This window comes from Lissotriton vulgaris, chromosome 10, assembly GCF_964263255.1.
Source record: "Lissotriton vulgaris chromosome 10, aLisVul1.2, whole genome shotgun sequence".
In the NCBI taxonomy this organism is placed as follows: domain Eukaryota; kingdom Metazoa; phylum Chordata; class Amphibia; order Caudata; family Salamandridae; genus Lissotriton; species Lissotriton vulgaris.
Genome location: NC_141698.1, coordinates 11,810,560 through 11,833,116, shown reverse-complemented (window position 1 = coordinate 11,833,116; position 22,557 = coordinate 11,810,560). Strand labels below are relative to the sequence as shown.

General features: G+C 54.9%; 1 protein-coding gene across 3 annotated transcripts in view; it reads right to left on the bottom strand.

Moving 5' to 3' along the window:
- The window catches only part of LOC147684318 (deoxyribonuclease-1-like), a 77,228-nt gene that overhangs the window by 5,672 nt on the left and 48,999 nt on the right, over window positions 1-22,557 (bottom strand). For 2 of the 3 annotated variants that reach the window (XM_086940200.1, XM_086940202.1), the window contains exons 9-10: window positions 6,184-6,235; window positions 520-1,143 (exon numbers count right to left, since the gene is read on the bottom strand). In XM_086940200.1, coding sequence (XP_086796326.1) covers window positions 935-1,143; window positions 6,184-6,235 — 261 coding nt within the window. In that variant the 3' untranslated portion in view covers window positions 520-934. Of the gene's footprint in view, window positions 1-6; window positions 319-483; window positions 1,144-6,183; window positions 6,236-22,557 lie in introns of those variants that run through there. The other variant, XM_086940201.1, reaches the window with a different exon arrangement.

Here is a 22,557-nt window from a genome sequence, read left to right as displayed (position 1 = left end):
TTATTGTTTTTGTGCAGGACGGTGTCCCATCTCTTGTGATTGTTTTTGTGAAGGACAGTGTCCCATCTCTTGTGATTGTTTTTGTGCCGGACGGTGTCCCATCTCTTGTGATTGTTTTTGTGCAGGACGGTGTCCCATCTCTTGTGATTGTTTTTGTGCAGGACGGTATCCCGTCTCTTGTTATTGTTTTTGTGCCGGACGGTGTCCCATCTCTTGTGATTGTTTTTGTGCCGGACGGTGTCCCATCTCTTGTGATTGTTTTTGTGCAGGACGGTATCCCGTCTCTTGTTATTGTTTTTGTGCAGGACGGTGTCCCATCTCTTGTGATTGTTTTTGTGAAGGACAGTGTCCCATCTCTTGTGATTGTTTTTGTGAAGGACAGTGTCCCATCTCTTGTGATTGTTTTTGTGAAGGACAGTGTCCCATCTCTTGTGATTGTTTTTGTGAAGGACAGTGTCCCGTCTCTTGTTATTGTTTTTGTGCAGGACGGTGTCCCATCTCTTGTGATTGTTTTTGTGCAGGACGGGGCCCCATAAAAGCCCTTAAAAGAGGCCCTGGGTGCCAGAGGTGCACTGGAGCATGAAGTAGGCCCTCAAAGCAATAATACTTTTCACAACCTCCTACCATTCACCTGGGTGGGCCCACTAAGAGAAGAGTCCAGGCTTATGGGCCCTAGCGCCTCCTAACGGCAGTAGGGTTAGGCAAGATTCATGTTAAAGGGAGACAGAAGGGCCGGGGAAGAGTCAGCCATGAGCAAGACATGTACCTCTGAAAGGTGCAGGGCTGAGGCAGGTATAGGCCTTACTCTTGCAGCACTGGCTGACTCTGCCCCAGCTCACCGGCCTCTTGTAGACACGGCTTTTCGTGGGGTCTACCGGTCACCCAGAAGGTCAGTCCGCCCTGGCAGGCCCATCTGTCCAGCCCTGGGGTCTGCCTAGCAGTGCGCCTTGTAGTCGGTGCAGCAGCTGACGTACTGGGCGCAGGAGGCGTTACAGTTGCAGGGTAAGGTTTTGGAGTAGGCGCCACAGCGACCCTTGCAGGAAAAGACGTCAACGCCCTCGCAGCTGCAGGCGCCATTGAGGGAGGGTCCACCGTCAATGCCGAGGGTGGGGCTGGTCGGGAACCGCTCCCCGCTGTAGGTACCTTGGGAAAAGAGAGACAGTCAACATAAGGTGTATGTAGGAAAGGAAGGCAGGGCACACTGGGGGTGGGGGCACAAAATGTGGGACATGGACACAGGCACTGGGACATGGAGACAGACACTAGGACATGGAGACAGGCACTGGGACATGGAGACAGGCACTGGGATATAGAGACAAACACTGGGACATGGAGACAGACACTGGGACATAGAGACAGACACTGGGACATGGAGACAGACACTGGGACATGGAGACAGACACTGGGACATGGAGACAGGCACTAGGAAATGGAGACAGACACTGGGACATGGAGACAGGCACTGGGACATGGAGACAAGCACTGGGACATAGACACAGGCACTGGGACATGGAGACATACACTGGGACATAGAGACAGACACTGGGACATGGAGACAGACACTGGGACATGGAGACAGGCACTGGGACATGGAGACAGGCACTAGGACATGGAGACAGACACTGGGACATGGAGACAGGCACTGGGACATGGAGACAGACACTGGGACATGGAGACAGGCACTGGGACATGGACACGGGCACTGGGACATGGAGACAGGCACTAGGACATGGAGACAGACACTGGGACATGGAGACAGGCACTGGGACATGGAGACAGGCACAAGGACATGGAGACAGACACTGGGATATAGAGACAGACACTGGGACATGGAGACAGGCACTGGGACATGGAGACAGGCACTGGGACATGGACACAGGCACTGGGATATGGAGACAGACACTGGGATATAGAGACAGACACTGGGACATGGAGACAGGCACTGGGACATGGAGACAGACACTGGGACATGGAGACAGGCACTGGGACATGGAGACAGACACTGGGACATAGAGACAGACACTGGGACATGGAGAGAGGCACTGGGACAGGGACACAGGCACTGGGACAGGGACACAGGCACTGGGATATAGAGACAGACACTGGGACATGGAGAGAGGCACTGGGATATAGAGACAGACACTGGGACATGGAGAGAGGCACTGGGACATGGAGACAGGCACTGGGATAAAGAGACAGACACTGGGATATAGAGACAGACACTGGGACATGGACACAGGCACTGGGACATGGAGACAGACACTGGGACATAGAGACAGACACTGGGACATGGACACAGACACTGGGACATGGAGACAGACACTGGGACATGGACGCAGGCACTGGGACATGGACACAGACACTGGGACATAGAGACAGACACTGGGACATGGACGCAGGCACTGGGACATGGACACAGACACTGGGACATAGAGACAGACACTGGGACATGGACGCAGGCACTGGGACATGGAGACAGACACTGGGACATGGAGACAGGCACTGGGATATGGACACAGGCACTGGGATATAGAGACAGACACTGGGACATGGAGACAGGCACTGGGACATGGAGACAGGCACTGGGACATGGACACAGACACTGGGACATAGAGACAGACACTGGGACATGGAGACAGGCACTGGGACAGGGACACAGGCACTGGGACAGGTACACAGACACTGGGACATAGAGACAGACACTGGGACATGGACGCAGCACTGGGACATGGAGACAGACACTGGGACATGGACACAGACACTGGGACATGGAGACAGACTTTGGGACATGGAGACAGGCACTGGGACATAGAGACAGACACTGGGACATGGAGACAGGCACTGGGACATGGACACAGACACTGGGACATAGAGACAGACACTGGGACATGGACGCAGGCACTGGGACATGGACACAGGCACTGGGACATGGAGACAGGCACTGGGACATGGAGACAGGCACTGGGACATGGAGACAGGCACTGGGACATGGACGCAGGCACTGGGACATGGAGACAGGCACTGTGATATAGAGACAGACACTGGGACATGGACAAAGGCACTGGGACATGGAGACAGGCACTGGGATAAAGAGACAGACACTGAGACATGGAGAGAGGCACTGGGACATGGGGGCACAGGCACTGGGACATGGAGACAGGCACTGGGATATAGAGACGGACACTGGGACATGGAGACAGACACTGGGACATGGAGACAGGCACTGGGACATGGACACAGGCACTGGGACATGGAGACAGGCACTGGGACATGGAGACAGGCACTGGGACATGGACGCAGGCACTGGGACATGGAGACAGGCACTGTGATATAGAGACAGACACTGGGACATGGACAAAGGCACAGGGACATGGAGACAGGCACTGGGATAAAGAGACAGACACTGAGACATGGAGAGAGGCACTGGGACATGGGGGCACAGGCACTGGGACATGGAGACAGGCACTGGGATATAGAGACGGACACTGGGACATGGAGACAGACACTGGGACATGGAGACGGGCACTGGGACATAGAGACAGGCACTGGGACATGGACAGAGCCACTTGAACATTGACACATGAAATCAGACATGTAACCACAGGGCACTGGACTTGGAGCCAGACACTGTGGCATAGAGACATACAATGGAACATGGGGGCACAGGCCTTGGGACATGGAGACAGGCACTGGAACATGGAGACAGACTGGAACAAATGGGACAGACACTGGGACATGGAGCATGACACTGTGTCATAGAGACACAGAGCACTGAACATGAAGACAGAGTCATGAGTGCCGGGGCAGGGTCAGCCCTCACTCAGGCTGTACAGGTGAGGCCTCAGCACTGTCCCTCAGACTGCACATGCGCTGTCCTCAAACAGCACCTCTACCCCCCAGAGAACAGGAGCTCAGACCTCAGACAGCAGAGCCAGCCCTCGGGAAACAGAGCGCCACGACGCAGACTTCGGAGTAGAGGAGCTAGAGTGTCAGGGGGGGGGGGGGGGGTCAGAGTGTCAGGGTGAAGGGGGTCAGAGTGTCAGGGTGAGGGGGGGGGTCCCAGTGTCAGGATGAGGGGGGTCAGAGTGTCAGGGTGAGGGGGGGTCCCAGTGCCAGGGTGAGGGAGGTCAGAGTGTCAGGGTGAGGGGGGGTCCCAGTGCCAGGGTGAAGGGGGTCAGAGTGTCAAGGTGAGGGGGGGTCCCAGTGCCAGGGTGAAGGGGGTCAGAGTGTCAGGGTGAGGGGGGTGTCCCAGTGTCAGGGTGAAGGGGGTCAGAGTGTCAGGGTCAGGGGGGGGGGGGGGGGTCCCAGTGTCAGGGTGAAGGGGGTCAGAGTGTCAGGGTGAGGGGGGGGGGTCCCAGTGTCAGGGTGAAGGGGGTCAGAGTGTCAGGGTGAGGGGGGGTCCCAGTGTCAGGGTGAAGGGGGTCAGAGTGTCAGGGTGAGGGGGGGTCCCAGTGCCAGGGTGAAGGGGGTCAGAGTGTCAGGGTGAGGGGGGGGGGTCCCAGTGTCCGGGTGAAGGGGGTCAGAGTGTCAGGGTGAGGGGGGGGGGGGGTCCCAGTGTCAGGGTGAGGGGGGTCAGAGTGTCAGGGTGAGGGGGGATCCCAGTTCCAGGGTGAAGGGGGTCAGAGTGTCAGGGTGAGGGGGGGTCCCAGTGTCAGGGTGAGGGGGGTCAAATTGTCAGGGTGAGGGGGGGTCCCAGTGTCAGGGTGAGGGGGGTCAGAGTGTCAGGGTGAGGGGGGGGGTCCCCAGTGTCAGGGTGAGGGGGGTCAGAGTGTCAGGGTGAGGGGGGGGGGGTCCCAGTGTCAGGGTGAAGGGGGTCAGAGTGTCAGGGTGAGGGGCGGGGGTCCCCAGTGTCAGGGTGAGGGGGTCAGAGTGTCAGGGTGAGGGGGGGTCCCAGTGCCAGGGTGAAGGGGGTCAGAGTGTCAGGGTGAGGGGGGGGGCAGTGTCAGGGTGAGGGGGGTCAGAGTGTCAGGGTGAGGGGGGGTCCCAGTGTCAGGGTGAGGGGGGTCAGAGTGTCAGGGTGAAGGGGGTCAGAGTGTCAGGGTGAGGGGGGGGGGGTCCCAGTGTCAGGGTGAAGGGGGTCAGAGTGTCAGGGTGAGGGGGGGGGGTCCCAGTGTCAGGGTGAGGGGGGTCAGAGTGTCAGGGTGAGGGGGGTCCCAGTGTCAGGGTGAAGGGGGTCAGAGTGTCAGGGTGAGGGGGGGTCCCAGTGTCAGGGTGAGGGGGGTCAGAGTGTCAGGGTGAGGGGGGTCAGAGTGTCAGGGTGAGGGGGGGGTCCCAGTGTCAGACTGAAGGGGGTCAGAGTGTCAGGGTGAGGGGGGGTCCCAGTGTCAGGGTGAAGGGGGTCAGAGTGTCAGGGTGAGGGGGGGTCCCAGTGTCAGGGTGAAGGGGGTCAGAGTGTCAGGGTGAGGGGGGGTCCCCAGTGTCAGGGTGAAGGGGTCAGAGTGTCAGGGTGAGGGGCGGGGGTCCCCAGTGTCAGGGTGAGGGGGGTCAGAGTGTCAGGGTGAGGGGGGGTCCCAGTGCCAGGGTGAAGGGGGTCAGAGTGTCAGGGTGAGGGGGGGTCCCAGTGCCAGGGTGAAGGGGGTCAGAGTGTCAGGGTGAGGGGGGGGGGGCAGTGTCAGGGTGAGGGGGGTCAGAGTGTCAGGGTGAGGGGGGGGTCCCAGTGTCAGGGTGAGGGGCGTCAGAGTGTCAGGGTGAAGGGGGTCAGAGTGTCAGGGTGAGGGGGGGGGTCCCAGTGTCAGGGTGAAGGGGGTCAGAGTGTCAGGGTGAGGGGGGGGGGGTCCCAGTGTCAGGGTGAGGGGGGTCAGAGTGTCAGGGTGAGGGGGGTCCCAGTGTCAGGGTGAAGGGGGTCAGAGTGTCAGGGTGAGGGGGGGTCCCAGTGTCAGGGTGAGGGGGGTCAGAGTGTCAGGGTGAAGGGGGTCAGAGTGTCAGGGTGAGGGGGGGGGTCCCAGTGTCAGGGTGAAGGGGGTCAGAGTGTCAGGGTGAGGGGGGGGGGTCCCAGTGTCAGGGTGAAGGGGGTCAGAGTGTCAGGGTGAGGGGGGTCCCAGTGTCAGGGTGAAGGGGGTCAGAGTGTCAGGGTGAGGGGGGGGTCCCAGTGTCAGGGTGAAGGGGGTCAGAGTGTCAGGGTGAGGGGGGTCCCAGTGTCAGGGTGAGGGGGGGTCAGAGTTTGAGGCCGCCTGAGGTACTCACTGTCCAGGCGCAGCTCCAGCTCCACGGGGTAGTGGTCCGAGACATCTTTAGCCTGGAAGAGAAGAGAGAAGCTTTAGAACCGGAGGACAGACCTGGGGCTGGAAAACAACACAGACACCTGGCAACCAGGACAGAGGAGGCAAACAGGACAGAGGGGGGGGGGGCAACCAGGGGTGCATAAGGGACTGCATCTACGAGGGGAACCCTGTCTACAGGTGCAAGAAGGGCTACTGGGGCAAGCTGTGCAACCAGAGCTGTGACCAGCTGGGCTACCAAACCTACAGAAGTGACTTCATCTGTCTGGGCAACCACGTCTACAGGTGAAAGAAGGTCTACAGGGCAACGGTGTGCAACCAGGACAGGGAGGGAAACCACGGCTACAGAAGTGACTTCATCTACCTGGGCAGCCACGTCTACAGGTGCACCGCGGCAACGTGTGCAACTAGGGCTGTGAAAAACTGGGCTACCAAACTTACATACGTGACTTAATCTGTCTGGGCAACCACGTCTACAGGTGGAACAAGGTCTATGGGGCAACATGTCCAAGCAGAGCTGTGACCAGCTGAGCTACCAAGGCTACAGAAGTTGCTTCATCTACCTAAGCAACCACATCTACAGGTGGAACAAGGTCTACCGGGGCAACGTGTGCAACGAGGGCTGTGACCAGCTGGGCTACGAAGTCCCCAGGATGACCATGTGTACCACCAGGGCAGGTCTGCAGGCAGATCTATCACCATACTGCGGCACGGAAGGCTACTAATGAGGAGAACCAGAGGAGGCAGCTGGGTCTATACTAGAGGAGGCAGCTGGGTCTATATACAGAGGAGGCAGCTGGGTCTATACCAGAGGAGGCAGCTGGGTCTATATACAGAGGAGGCAGCTGGGTCTATACCAGAGGAGGCAGCTGGGTCTATACCACAGGAGGCAGCTGGGTCTATATACAGAGGAGGCAGCTGGGTCTATACCAGAGCAGGCAGCTGGGTCTATACCAGAGGAGGCAGCTGGGTCTATACCAGAGGAGGCAGCTGGGTCTATATACAGAGGAGGCAGCTGGGTCTATATACAGAAGGGGCAGCTGGGTCTATATACAGAGGAGGCAGCTGGGTCTATACCAGAGGAGGCAGCTGGGTCTATACCAGAGGAGGCAGCTTGGTCTATACCAGAAGAGGCGGCTGGGTCTATACCAGAGGAGGCAGCTGGGTCTATACCAGAGGAGGCAGCTGGGTCTATATACAGAGGAGGCAGCTGGGTCTATACCAGAGGAGGCAGCTGGGCCTATACCAGAGGAGGCAGCTTGGTCTATACCAGAGGAGGCAGCTGGTTATATATACAGAGGAGGCAGCTGGGTCTATATACAGAGGAGGCAGCTGGGTCTATATACAGAGGAGGCAGCTGGGTCTATACACAGAGGAGGCAGCTGGGTCTATTACAGAGGAGGCAGCTGGGTCTATATACAGAGGAGGCAGCTGGATCTATATACAGAGGAGGCAGCTGGGTCTATATACAGAGGAGGCAGCTGGGTCTATATACAGAGGAGGCAGCTGGGTCTATATACATAGGAGACAGCTGGGTCTATATTCAGAGGAGGCAGCTGGGTCTATACCAGAGGAGACAGCTGGGTCTATATACAGAGGAGCCAGCTGGGTCTATATACAGAGGAGGCAGCTGGGTCTATACCAGAGGAGGCAGCTGGGCCTATACCAGAGGAGGCAGCTTGGTCTATACCAGAGGAGGCAGCTGGTTATATATACAGAGGAGGCAGCTGGGTCTATATACAGAGGAGGCAGCTGGGTCTATACCAGAGGAGGCAGCTGGGTCTATACCAGAGGAGGCAGCTGGGTCTATATACAGAGGAGGCAGCTGGGTCTATACCAGAGGATGCAGCTGGGTCTATATTCAGAGGAGGCAGCTGGGTCTATACTAGAGGAGGCAGCTGGGTCTATATACAGAGGAGGCAGCTGGGTCTATATACAGAGGAGGCAGCTGGGTCTATACCAGAGGAGGCAGCTGGGTCTATATACAGAGGAGGCAGCTGGGTCTATATTCAGAGGAGGCAGCTGGGTCTATACTAGAGGAGGCAGCTGGGTCTATATACAGAGGAGGCAGCTGGGTCTATATTCAGAGGAGGCAGCTGGGTCTATACCAGAGGAGGCAGCTGGGTCTATACTAGAGGAGGCAGCTGGGTCTATACCAGAGGAGGCCGCTGGGTCTATATACAGAGGAGGCACCTGGGTCTATATACAGAGGAGGCAGCTGGGTCTATTACAGAGGAGGCAGCTGGGTCTATATACAGAGGAGGCAGCTGGGTCTATACCAGAGGAGGCCGCTGGGTCTATATACAGAGGAGGCACCTGGGTCTATATACAGAGGAGGCACCTGGGTCTATATACAGAGGAGGCAGCTGGGTCTATATACAGAGGAGGCAGCTGGGTCTATACCAGAGGAGGCAGCTGGGTCTATATACAGAGGAGGCACCTGGGTCTATATACAGAGGAGGCACCTGGGTCTATATACAGAGGAGGCAGCTGGGTCTATTACAGAGGAGGCAGCTCGGTCTATACCAGAGGAGGCAGCTGGGTCTATATACAGAGGAGGCAGCTGGGTCTATACCAGAGGAGGCAGCTGGGTCTATATACAGAGGAGGCAGTTGGGTCTATACTAGAGGAGGCAGCTGGGTCTATACCAGAGGAGGCAACTGGGTCTATACCAGAGGAGGCAGCTGGGTCTATACCAGAGGAGGCAGCTGGGTCTATATTCAGAGGAGGCAGCTGGGTCTATACCAGAGGAGGCAGCTGGGTCTATACCAGAGGAGGCAGCTGGGTCTATATACAGAGGAGGCAGCTGGGTCTATACCAGAGGAGGCAGCTGGGTCTATACCAGGGGAGACAGCTGGGTCTATACCAGAGGAGGCAGCTGGGTCTATATACAGAGGAGGCAGCTGGGTCTATACCAGAGGAGGCAGCTGGGTCTATACCAGAGGAGGCAGCTGGGTCTATATACAGTGGAGGCAGCTGGGTCTATATTCAGAGGAGGCAGCTGGGTCTATACCAGAGGAGGCAGCTGGGTCTATACCAGAGGAGGCAGCTGGGTCTATATACAGAGGAGGCAGCTGGGTCTATATACAGAGGAGGCAGCTGGGTCTATACCAGAGGAGGCAGCTGGGTCTATACCAGAGGAGGCAGCTGGGTCTATATACAGAGGAGGCAGCTGGGTCTATATTCAGAGGAGGCAGCTGGGTCTATACCAGAGGAGGCAGCTGGGTCTATACCAGAGGAGGCAGCTGGGTCTATATACAGAGGAGACAGCTGGGTCTATACCAGAGGAGGCAGCTGGGTCTATACCAGAGGAGGCAGCTGGGTTTATATACAGAGGAGGCAGCTGGGTCTATATACAGAGGAGGCAGCTGGGTCTATATACAGAGGAGACAGCTGGGTCTATACCAGAGGAGGCAGCTGGGTCTATATACAGAGGAGGCAGCTGGGTCTATATACAGAGAAGGCAGCTGGGTCTATATACAGAGGAGGCAGCTGGGTCTATACCAGAGGAGGCAGCTGGGTCTATATACAGAGGAGGCAGCTGGGTCTATATACAGAGAAGGCAGCTGGGTCTATATACAGAGGAGGCAGCTGGGTCTATACCAGAGGAGGCAGCTGGGTCTATATACAGAGAAGGCAGCTGGGTCTATATACAGAGGAGGCAGCTGGGTCTATACCAGAGGAGGCAGCTGGGTCTATATACAGAGGAGGCAGCTGGGTCTATATACAGAGAAGGCAGCTGGGTCTATATACAGAGGAGGCAGCTGGGTCTATACCAGAGGAGGCAGCTGGGTCTATACACAGAGGAGGCAGCTGGGTCTATACACAGAGGAGGCAGCTGGGTCTATACACAGAGGAGGCAGCTGGGTCTATACCAGAGGGGGCAGCTGGGTCTATACCAGAGGAGGCGGCTGGGTCTATATACAGAGGAGGCAGCTGGGTCTATATACATAGGAGACAGCTGGGTCTATACCAGAGGAGGCAGCTGGGTCTATATACAGAGGAGGCAGCTGGGTCTATATACATAGGAGACAGCTGGGTCTATACCAGAGGAGGCAGCTGGGTCTATACCAGAGGAGGCAGCTGGGTCTATACCAGAGGAGGCAGCTGGGTCTATATACAGAGGAGGCAGCTGGGTCTATACCAGAGGAGGCAGCTGGGTCTATACCAGAGGAGGCAGCTGGGTCTATATACAGAGGAGGCAGCTGGGTCTATATTCAGAGGAGGCAGCTGGGTCTATACCAGAGGAGGCAGCTGGGTCTATATACAGAGGAGGCAGCTGGGTCTATATACAGAGGAGGCAGCTGGGTCTATACCAGAGGAGGCAGCTGGGTCTATACCAGAGGAGGCAGCTGGGTCTATATACAGAGGAGGCAGCTGGGTCTATATACAGAGGAGGCAGCTGGGTCTATATACAGAGGAGACAGCTGGGTCTATACCAGAGGAGGCAGCTGGGTCTATACACAGAGGAGGCAGCTGGGTCTATACCAGAGGAGGCAGCTGGGTCTATATATATAGGAGACAGCTGGGTCTATACCAGAGGAGGCAGCTGGGTCTATATACAGAGGAGGCAGTGGGGTCTATATACAGAGGAGGCAGCTGGGTCTATATACATAGGAGACAGCTGGGTCTATACCAGAGGAGGCAGCTGGGTCTATATACAGAGGAGGCAGCTGGGTCTATATACAGAGGAGACAGCTGGGGTCCACATCAGCCCAGCTGAACACTGCGCCGTGAGGGCAACGGCCTTAACCCTGCACCTGGGCACACACGGACACGGGACTCTGTTTGCCGGGCCGCGCTGTCTAGCGCAGAGCCCGGCAAAAACTACATTTCCCAGCTGCCCGCCTGCCAAAGGGAGGAAATTGACGCGCCCGGAGGCGCTTAAACTGGAAGGAGCGCCGAGAGCTCCGGGGGTCCACATCAGCCCAGCTGAACACTGCGCCGCGAGGGCAACGGCTTTAACCCTGCACCCTGCACCTGGGCACACACGGACGCGGGACTCTGTTTGCCGGGCCACGCTGTCTAGCGCAGAGCCCGGGCAAAAACTACATTTCCCAGCTGCCCGCCTGCCAAAGGGAGGAAATTGACGCGCCCGGAGGCGCTTAAACTGGAAGGAGCACCTCTCGCCCCGCGAGTCGCGCGCGGGAGCGCCCGGGGCCAAGCCCGGGCAAGGGGCGGGCCCTCTGGGGCCCTCCGTGGACCGATTAGGAGGGGCCACCCCCCTTGTTATTTCTGCAAAAGGAGGTATAGTGTACATACTTTAATTTAACATTTGATCGTAACATCATTACTGCCATTGTGATCATGCCCTGTAAGGGGGGAACAAGCCCAGCTGCGCAGGGGTGTCATGCGGGGCAAATGCACCAAATGCTTACCACAAGCTCCCGGCCAACTGTGCATGTTACAGACATAATCTGCCCCTGTTACTCCCCATCTAGTACACTATCTCCTCCACTAAACTCCCCAAGAATGCAGAATCTGTCGCTGTGGGGTGAGCTAAATAGACTATGTAAAACAAAATATGTCAGTGTGGACTCACCCTTCTTCGCCAAAGTAACCCGCACTACGAATACTAAAGGCAGTTTACAGGAAACCCCCTCTTTATTGAACAAAGTCAACACACAAGCCTCTGTACTTTCATGGTTTCTACCTGTCAATAGAGATAACACTGAGGACAAGGCCGAAAGGACTCAATCAAAACCTCATACACCAACTGTAACCCCCGTGATGTCCGTTCATAATCTCCCCACCACCATGGAGACTGATGTCAAACTGGACGAACCAATATCTTATTCCCAGATCTCTCTTCTGACTCAGATTGAACAACTTGTTAAAACCATCATTTCCCCACTAACAGAACAAATCAACGCAATAGGGGAAAGGCTCTCGGGTCTCGAGAACAAAATCACGGCCATCCTGAAACCCATCGATAATCCAGTAACATTGAACCGACCCCAGCCAACCACCACTTTCCCATCAGCTAAGCTCTCTGCCATCTTTAAAAGCAAGCAAGTCACTCCATTATCTCCTATAATTCCAGGTTCAACTACTTTCAAAGCTCCTTCCAAACCTCTTATATCAAGGCCCCCGGAGGCCAAGTCAGTACGCAATGCACCAAACATACACCTTCCGCCACAAGCAGCGCCATATGTGTCCGTCCTCACAGGAGTGCCACCACTTGCGCTGGGAAAAGCTGAAAGCCAGCTGGACCTAATGAACAAAGTTATATTCTGGTTGGGAAGGAATAGACCCCTACCACCGGACAAAGACGGTGGAATCCTGAGTGTGAGAAGGGTGGGCTGGTTGGGCCCTCTACCAAAAAACATTTCAGGGGACTTGGTACTGGTCAGATTCAGGAATCGGAACATCGCACCATATTTAAGATCTTGTCCAGCCCTAGAGGGGGATGGTCCAATACAGACTTGGGACTTACATGATTTCTATCCCTGTATGCCAAATATCCCCCGATTAGGAACAACAATAGCCTACCACCACCCGCTGGGTGGGGAAGTCCAGGTACCCAGTGGTACTAGTTTCCCTGTTGCCAACAGATGTGTTTCATTGCACAATTGCCGCAACTTTTGAGCTCACTCACTTTAAAGGACAAACTCGTGTATCTTTATTCAAGATAGGGATAAACCCCTTGAAAAATATGTCTCACCGCCGAATCCTGAGGCTGGGGCTATGTCTTTTTTGAATGTGAAGTTATGTTTTTGTGAATGTATATATTTATTTTAATTACTGTTATTTTTTGTATGCTTTCATGATTTTAAGAAACAAAATCGAATAAAGCTTCTATTCACCAGAGTAGACTGCTGGGTCTATACAGAGGAGGCAGCTGGGTCTATATACAGAGGAGGCAGCTGGGTCTATATACAGAGGAGGCAGCTGGGTCTATATACAGAGGAGGCAGCTGGGTCTATATACATAGGAGGCGGCTGGGTCTATATACATAGGCGGCAGCTGGGTCTATATACAGAGGAGGCAGCTGGGTCTATATACAGAGGAGGCAGCTGGGTCTATATACAGAGGAGGCAGCTGGGTCTATATACAGAGGAGGCAGCTGGGTCTATATACAGAGGAGGCAGCTGGGTCTATATACAGAGAAGGCAGCTGGGTCTATATACAGAGGAGGCAGCTGGGTCTATATACAGAGGAGGCAGCTGGGTCTATATACAGAGGAGGCAGCTGGGTCTATATACAGAGGAGGCAGCTGGGTCTATATACAGAGGAGGCAGCTGGGTCTATATACAGAGGGGCAGCTGGGTCTATACCAGAGGAGGCAGCTGGGTCTATATACAGAGGAGGCAGCTGGGTCTATATACATAGGAGGCAGCTGGGTCTATATACAGAGGAGTCAGCTGGGTCTATATACAGAGGAGGCAGCTGGGTCTATATACAGAGGAGGCAGCTGGGTCTATATACAGAGGGGGCAGCTGGGTCTATATACAGAGGAGGCAGCTGGGTCTATATACAGAGGAGGCAGCTGGGTCTATATACAGAGAAGGCAGCTGGGTCTATACTAGAGGATGCAGCTGGGTCTATACCAGAGGAGGTAGCTGGGTCTATTACAGAGGAGGCAGCTGGGTCTATATACAGAGGAGGCAGCTGGGTCTATATACAGAGGAGGCAGCTGGGTCTATATACAGAGGAGGCAGCTGGGTCTATATACAGAGAAGGCAGCTGGGTCTATATACAGAGGAGGCAGCTGGGTCTATACCAGAGGAGGCAGCTGGGTCTATATACAGAGGAGGCAGCTGGGTCTATACCAGAGGAGGTAGCTGGGTCTATACCAGAGGAGGTAGCTGGGTCTATACCAGAGGAGGCAGCTGGGTCTATTACAGAGGAGGCAGCTGGGTCTATATACAGAGGAGGCAGCTGGGTCTATACCAGAGGAGGTAGCTGGGTCTATACCAGAGGAGGCAGCTGGGTCTATACCAGAGGAGGTAGCTGGGTCTATACCAGAGGAGGCAGCTGGGTCTATTACAGAGGAGGCAGCTGGGTCTATACCAGAGGAGGCAGCTGGCTCTATACCAGAGGAGGCAGCTGGGTCTATATACAGAGGAGGCAGCTGGGTCTATATACAGAGGAGGCAGCAGGGTCTATATACAGAGGAGGCAGCTGGGTCTATATACAGAGGAGGCAGCTGGGTCTATATACAGAGAAGGCAGCTGGGTCTATATACAGAGGAGGCAGCTGGGTCTATACCAGAGGAGGCAGCTGGGTCTATATACAGAGGAGGCAGCTGGGTCTATACCAGAGGAGGTAGCTGGGTCTATACCAGAGGAGGTAGCTGGGTCTATACCAGAGGAGGCAGCTGGGTCTATTACAGAGGAGGCAGCTGGGTCTATACCAGAGGAGGCAGCTGGGTCTATATACAGATGAGGCAGCTGGGTCTATATACAGAGGAGGCAGCTGGGTCTATACCAGAGGAGGTAGCTGGGTCTATATTCAGAGGAGACAGCTGGGTCTATATACAGAGGAGGCAGCTGGGTCTATATACAGAGGAGGCAGCTGGGTCTATATACATAGGAGACAGCTGGGTCTATACCAGAGGAGGCAGCTGGGTCTATACCAGAGGAGGCAGCTGGGTCTATATACAGAGAAGACAGTTGGGTCTATACACAGAGGAGGCAGCTGGGTCTATACCAGAGGAGGCAGCTGGGTCTATACCAGAGGAGGCAGCTGGGTCTATACCAGAGGAGGCAGCTGGGTCTATATACAGAGGAGGCAGCTGGGTCTATACCAGAGGAGGTAGCTGGGTCTATTACAGAGGAGGCAGCTGGGTCTATATACAGAGGAGGCAGCTGGGTCTATATACAGAGAGGGCAGCTGGGTCTATATCAGAGGAGGCAGCTGGGTCTATATACAGAGGAGGCAGCTGGGTCTATACACAGAGGAGGCAGCTGGGTCTATATACAGAGGAGACAGCTGGGTCTATACCAGAGGAGGCAGCTTGGTCTATCGGGGTCTATATACAGAGGAGGCAGCTGGGTCTATATACAGAGGAGGCAGCTGGGTCTACACCAGAGGAGGCAACTGGGTCTATACCAGAGGAGGCAGCTGGGTCTATATACAGAGGAGGCAGCTGGGTCTATACCAGAGGAGGCAGCTGGGTCTATATACAGAGGAGGCAGCTGGGTCTATATACAGAGGAGGCAGCTGGGTCTATATACAGAGGAGGCAGCTGGGTCTATACCAGAGGAGGTAGCTGGGTCTATTACAGAGGAGGCAGCTGGGTCTATATACAGAGGAGGCAGCTGGGTCTATATACAGAGGAGGCAGCTGGGTCTATACCAGAGGAGGCGGCTGGGTCTATATTCAGAGGAGACAGGTGGGTCTATATACAGAGGAGGCAGCTGGGTCTATATACAGAGGAGGCAGCTGGGTCTATATACATAGGAGACAGCTGGGTCTATACCAGAGGAGGCAGCTGGGTCTATTACAGAGGAGGCAGCTGGGTCTATATACAGAGGAGGCAGCTGGGTCTATATACAGAGGAGGCAGCTGGGTCTATTACAGAGGAGGCAGCTGGGTCTATATACAGAGGAGGCAGCTGGGTCTATATACAGAGGAGGCAGCTGGGTCTATTACAGTGGAGGCAGCTGGGTCTATACCAGAGGAGGCAGCTGGGTCTATATACAGAGGAGGCAGCTGGGTCTATACCAGAGGAGGTAGCTGGGTCTATTACAGAGGAGGCAGCTGGGTCTATATACAGAGGAGGCAGCTGGGTCTATATACAGAGGAGGCAGCTGGGTCTATACCAGAGGAGGTAGCTGGGTCTATACCAGAGGAGGCAGCTGGGTCTATATTCAGAGGAGACAGCTGGGTCTATATACAGATGAGGCAGCTGGGTCTATATACAGAGGAGGCAGCTGGGTCTATATACAGAGGAGGCAGCTGGGTCTATACCAGAGGAGGCAGCTGGGTCTATATACAGAGGAGGCAGCTGGGTCTATACCAGAGGAGGTAGCTGGGTCTATTACAGAGGAGGCAGCTGGGTCTATATACAGAGGAGGCAGCTGGGTCTATATACAGAGGACGCAGCTGGGTCTATACCAGAGGAGGCGGCTGGGTCTATATTCAGAGGAGACAGCTGGGTCTATATACAGAGGAGGCAGCTGGGTCTATATACAGAGGAGGCAGCTGGGTCTATATACATAGGAGACAGCTGGGTCTATACCAGAGGAGGCAGCTGGGTCTATTACAGAGGAGGCAGCTGGGTCTATATACAGAGGAGGCAGCTGGGTCTATATACAGAGGAGGCAGCTGGGTCTATTACAGAGGAGGCAGCTGGGTCTATACCAGAGGAGGCAGCTGGGTCTATACCAGAGGAGGCAGCTGGGTCTATACCAGAGGAGGCAGCTGGGTCTATATACAGAGGAGGCAGCTGGGTCTATACCAGAGGAGGTAGCTGGGTCTATTACAGAGGAGGCAGCTGGGTCTATATACAGAGGAGGCAGCTGGGTCTATATACAGAGGAGGCAGCTGGGTCTATACCAGAGGAGGTAGCTGGGTCTATACCAGAGGAGGCGGCTGGGTCTATATTCAGAGGAGACAGCTGGGTCTATATACATAGGCGGCAGCTGGGTCTATATACAGATGAGGCAGCTGGGTCTATATACAGAGGAGGCAGCTGGGTCTATATACATAGGAGACAGCTGGGTCTATACCAGAGGAGGCAGCTGGGTCTATACACAGAGGAGGCAGCTGGGTCTATATACAGAGGAGGCAGCTGGGTCTATACACAGAGGAGGCAGCTGGGTCTATATACAGAGGAGACAGCTGGGTCTATACCAGAGGAGGCAGCTTGGTCTATCGGGGTCTATATACAGAGGAGGCAGCTGGGTCTATATACAGAGGAGGCAGCTGGGTCTATATACAGAGGAGGCAGCTGGGTCTACACCAGAGGAGGCAACTGGGTCTATATACAGAGGAGGCAGCTGGGTCTATATACAGAGGAGGCAGCTGGGTCTATATACAGAGGAGGCAACTGGGTCTATACCAGAGGAGGCAGCTGGGTCTATATACAGAGGAGGCAGCTGGGTCTATATACAGTGGAGGCAGCTGGGTCTATATGCAGAGGAGGCAGCTGGGTCTATACCAGAGGAGGCAGCTGGGTCTATACCAGAGGAGGCAGCTGGGTCTATATACAGAGGAGGCAGCTGGGTCTATACCAGAGGAGGCAGCTGGGTCTATATACAGAGGAGGCAGCTGGGTCTATATACAGAGGAGGCAGCTGGGTCTATATACAGAGGAGGCAACTGGGTCTATATACAGAGGAGGCAGCTGGGTCTATATACAGAGGAGGCAGCTGGGTCTATATACAGAGGAGGCAGCTGGGTCTATATACAGAGGAGGCAGCTGGGTCTATTTACAGAGGAGGCAGCTGGGTCTATACACAGAGGAGGCAGCTGGGTCTATATACAGAGGAGGCAGCTGGGTCTATACCAGAGGAGGCAGCTGGGTCTATATACAGAGGAGGCAGCTGGGTCTATACCAGAGGAGGCAGCTGGGTCTATATACAGAGGAGGCAGCTGGGTCAGCTGGGTCTATATACAGAGGAGACAGCTGGGTCTATATACAGAGGAGGCGGCTGGGTCTATACCAGAGGAGGCAGCTGGGTCTATATACATAGGAGGCGGCTGGGTCTATATACATAGGCGGCAGCTGGGTCTATATACAGAGGAGGCAGCTGGGTCTATATACAGAGGAGGCGGCTGGGTCTATACCAGAGGAGGCAGCTGGGTCTATATACAGAGGAGGCAGCTGGGTCTATATACAGAGAGGGCAGCTGGGTCTATATACAGAGGAGGCAGCTGGGTCTATATACAGAGGAGGCGGCTGGGTCTATATACAGAGGAGGCGGCTGGGTCTATATACATAGGAGGCAGCTGGGTCTATATACAGAGGAGGCAGCTGGGTCTATATACAGAGGAGGCGGGCGGGTCTATATACAGAGGAGGCAGCCGGGTCTATATACAGAGGAGGCGGCTGGGTCTATATACATAGGAGGCAGCTGGGTCTACACCAGAGGAGGCAACTGGGTCTATACCAGAGGAGGCAGCTGGGTCTATATACAGAGGAAGCAGCTGGGTCTATATGCATAGGAGACAGCTGGGTCTATATACAGAGAGGGCAGCTGGGTCTATATACAGAGGAGGCAGCTGGTTCTATATACAGAGGAGGCGGCTGGGTCTATATACAGAGGAGGCGGCTGGGTCTATATACATAGGAGGCAGCTGGGTCTATATACAGAGGAGGCAGCCGGGTCTATATACAGAGGAGGCAGCTGGGTCTATATACATAGGAGGCAGCTGGGTCTACACCAGAGGAGGCAACTGGGTCTATACCAGAGGAGGCAGCTGGGTCTATATACAGAGGAGGCAGCTGGGTCTATACCAGAGGAGGCAGCTGGGTCTATCTACAGAGGAGGCAGCTGGGTCTATATACAGAGGAGGCAGCTGGGTCTATACCAGAGGAGGCAGCTGGGTCTATACCAGAGGAGGCAGCTGGGTCTATATACAGAGGAGGCAGCTGGGTCTATATTCAGAGGAGGCAGCTGGGTCTATACAGAGGAGGCGGCTGGGTCTATATACAGAGGAGGCAGCTGGGTCTATATACAGAGGAGGCAGCTGGGTCTATATACATAGGAGGCAGCTGGGTCTATATACAAAGGAGGCAGCTGGGTCTATATACATAGGAGGCAGCTGGGTCTATATACAGAGGAGGCGGCTGGGTCTATATACATAGGAGGCAGCTGGGTCTATATACAGAGGAGGCGGCTGGGTCTATATACAGAGGAGGCAGCTGGGTCTATATACAGAGGAGGCAGCTGGGTCTATATACAGAGGAGGCGGCTGGGTCTATATACATAGGAGGCGGCTGGGTCTATATACATAGGAGGCAGCTGGGTCTATATACAGAGGAGGCGGCTGGGTCTATATACAGAGGAGGCAGCTGGGTCTATATACAGAGGAGACAGCTGGGTCTATATACAGAGGAGGCGGCTGGGTCTATATACATAGGAGGCGGCTGGGTCTATATACATAGGCGGCAGCTGGGTCTATATACAGAGGAGGCAGCTGGGTCTATATACAGAGGAGGCAGCTGGGTCTATATACAGAGGAGGCGGCTGGGTCTATACCAGAGGAGGCAGCTGGGTCTATATACAGAGGAGGCAGCTGGGTCTATATACAGAGAGGGCAGCTGGGTCTATATACAGAGGAGGCAGCTGGGTCTATATACAGAGGAGGCGGCTGGGTCTATATACAGAGGAGGCGGCTGGGTCTATATACATAGGAGGCAGCTGGGTCTATATACAGAGGAGGCAGCTGGGTCTATATACAGAGGAGGCGGCTGGGTCTATATACAGAGGAGGCAGCCGGGTCTATATACAGAGGAGGCGGCTGGGTCTATATACATAGGAGGCAGCTGGGTCTACACCAGAGGAGGCAACTGGGTCTATACCAGAGGAGGCAGCTTGGTCTATATACAGAGGAGGCAGCTGGGTCTATATGCATAGGAGACAGCTGGGTCTATATAGAGAGATGGCAGCTGGGTCTATATACAGAGGAGGCGGCTGGGTCTATATACAGAGGAGGCGGCTGGGTCTATATACATAGGAGGCAGCTGGGTCTATATACAGAGGAGGCAGCTGGGTCTATATACAGAGGAGGCGGCTGGGTCTATATACAGAGGAGGCAGCCGGGTCTATATACAGAGGAGGCAGCTGGGTCTATATACATAGGAGGCAGCTGGGTCTACACCAGAGGAGGCAACTGGGTCTATACCAGAGGAGGCAGCTGGGTCTATATACAGAGGAGGCAGCTGGGTCTATACCAGAGGAGGCAGCTGGGTCTATATACAGAGGAGGCAGCTGGGTCTATATACAGAGGAGGCAGCTGGGTCTATACACAGAGGAGGCAGCTGGGTCTATATACAGAGGAGGCAGCTGGGTCTATACCAGAGGAGGCAGCTGGGTCTATATACAGAGGAGGCAGCTGGGTCTATACCAGAGGAGGCAGCTGGGTCTATATACAGAGGAGGCAGCTGGGTCAGCTGGGTCTATATACAGAGGAGACAGCTGGGTCTATATACAGAGGAGGCGGCTGGGTCTATACCAGAGGAGGCAGCTGGGTCTATATACATAGGAGGCGGCTGGGTCTATATACATAGGCGGCAGCTGGGTCTATATACAGAGGAGGCAGCTGGGTCTATATACAGAGGAGGCGGCTGGGTCTATACCAGAGGAGGCAGCTGGGTCTATATACAGAGGAGGCAGCTGGGTCTATATACAGAGAGGGCAGCTGGGTCTATATACAGAGGAGGCAGCTGGGTCTATATACAGAGGAGGCGGCTGGGTCTATATACAGAGGAGGCGGCTGGGTCTATATACATAGGAGGCAGCTGGGTCTATATACAGAGGAGGCAGCTGGGTCTATATACAGAGGAGGCGGGCGGGTCTATATACAGAGGAGGCAGCCGGGTCTATATACAGAGGAGGCGGCTGGGTCTATATACATAGGAGGCAGCTGGGTCTACACCAGAGGAGGCAACTGGGTCTATACCAGAGGAGGCAGCTGGGTCTATATACAGAGGAGGCAGCTGGGTCTATATGCATAGGAGACAGCTGGGTCTATATACAGAGAGGGCAGCTGGGTCTATATACAGAGGAGGCAGCTGGGTCTATATACAGAGGAGGCGGCTGGGTCTATATACAGAGGAGGCGGCTGGGTCTATATACATAGGAGGCAGCTGGGTCTATATACAGAGGAGGCAGCCGGGTCTATATACAGAGGAGGCAGCTGGGTCTATATACATAGGAGGCAGCTGGGTCTACACCAGAGGAGGCAACTGGGTCTATACCAGAGGAGGCAGCTGGGTCTATATACAGAGGAGGCAGCTGGGTCTATACCAGAGGAGGCAGCTGGGTCTATCTACAGAGGAGGCAGCTGGGTCTATATACAGAGGAGGCAGCTGGGTCTATACCAGAGGAGGCAGCTGGGTCTATACCAGAGGAGGCAGCTGGGTCTATATACAGAGGAGGCAGCTGGGTCTATATACAGAGGAGGCAGCTGGGTCTATACCAGAGGAGGCAGCTGGGTCTATACCAGAGGAGGCAGCTGGGTCTATATACAGAGGAGGCAGCTGGGTCTATATTCAGAGGAGGCAGCTGGGTCTATACAGAGGAGGCGGCTGGGTCTATATACAGAGGAGGCAGCTGGGTCTATATACAGAGGAGGCAGCTGGGTCTATATACATAGGAGGCAGCTGGGTCTATATACAAAGGAGGCAGCTGGGTCTATATACATAGGAGGCAGCTGGGTCTATATACAGAGGAGGCGGCTGGGTCTATATACATAGGAGGCAGCTGGGTCTATATACAGAGGAGGCGGCTGGGTCTATATACAGAGGAGGCAGCTGGGTCTATATACAGAGGAGGCAGCTGGGTCTATATACAGAGGAGGCGGCTGGGTCTATATACATAGGAGGCGGCTGGGTCTATATACATAGGAGGCAGCTGGGTCTATATACAGAGGAGGCGGCTGGGTCTATATACAGAGGAGGCAGCTGGGTCTATATACAGAGGAGACAGCTGGGTCTATATACAGAGGAGGCGGCTGGGTCTATATACATAGGAGGCGGCTGGGTCTATATACATAGGCGGCAGCTGGGTGTATATACAGAGGAGGCAGCTGGGTCTATATACAGAGGAGGCAGCTGGGTCTATATACAGAGAAGGCGGCTGGGTCTATACCAGAGGAGGCAGCTGGGTCTATATACAGAGGAGGCAGCTGGGTCTATATACAGAGAGGGCAGCTGGGTCTATATACAGAGGAGGCAGCTGGGTCTATATACAGAGGAGGCGGCTGGGTCTATATACAGAGGAGGCGGCTGGGTCTATATACATAGGAGGCAGCTGGGTCTATATACAGAGGAGGCAGCTGGGTCTATATACAGAGGAGGCGGCTGGGTCTATATACAGAGGAGGCAGCCGGGTCTATATACAGAGGAGGCGGCTGGGTCTATATACATAGGAGGCAGCTGGGTCTACACCAGAGGAGGCAACTGGGTCTATACCAGAGGAGGCAGCTGGGTCTATATACAGAGGAGGCAGCTGGGTCTATATGCATAGGAGACAGCTGGGTCTATATAGAGAGATGGCAGCTGGGTCTATATACAGAGGAGGCGGCTGGGTCTATATACAGAGGAGGCGGCTGGGTCTATATACATAGGAGGCAGCTGGGTCTATATACAGAGGAGGCAGCTGGGTCTATATACAGAGGAGGCGGCTGGGTCTATATACAGAGGAGGCAGCCGGGTCTATATACAG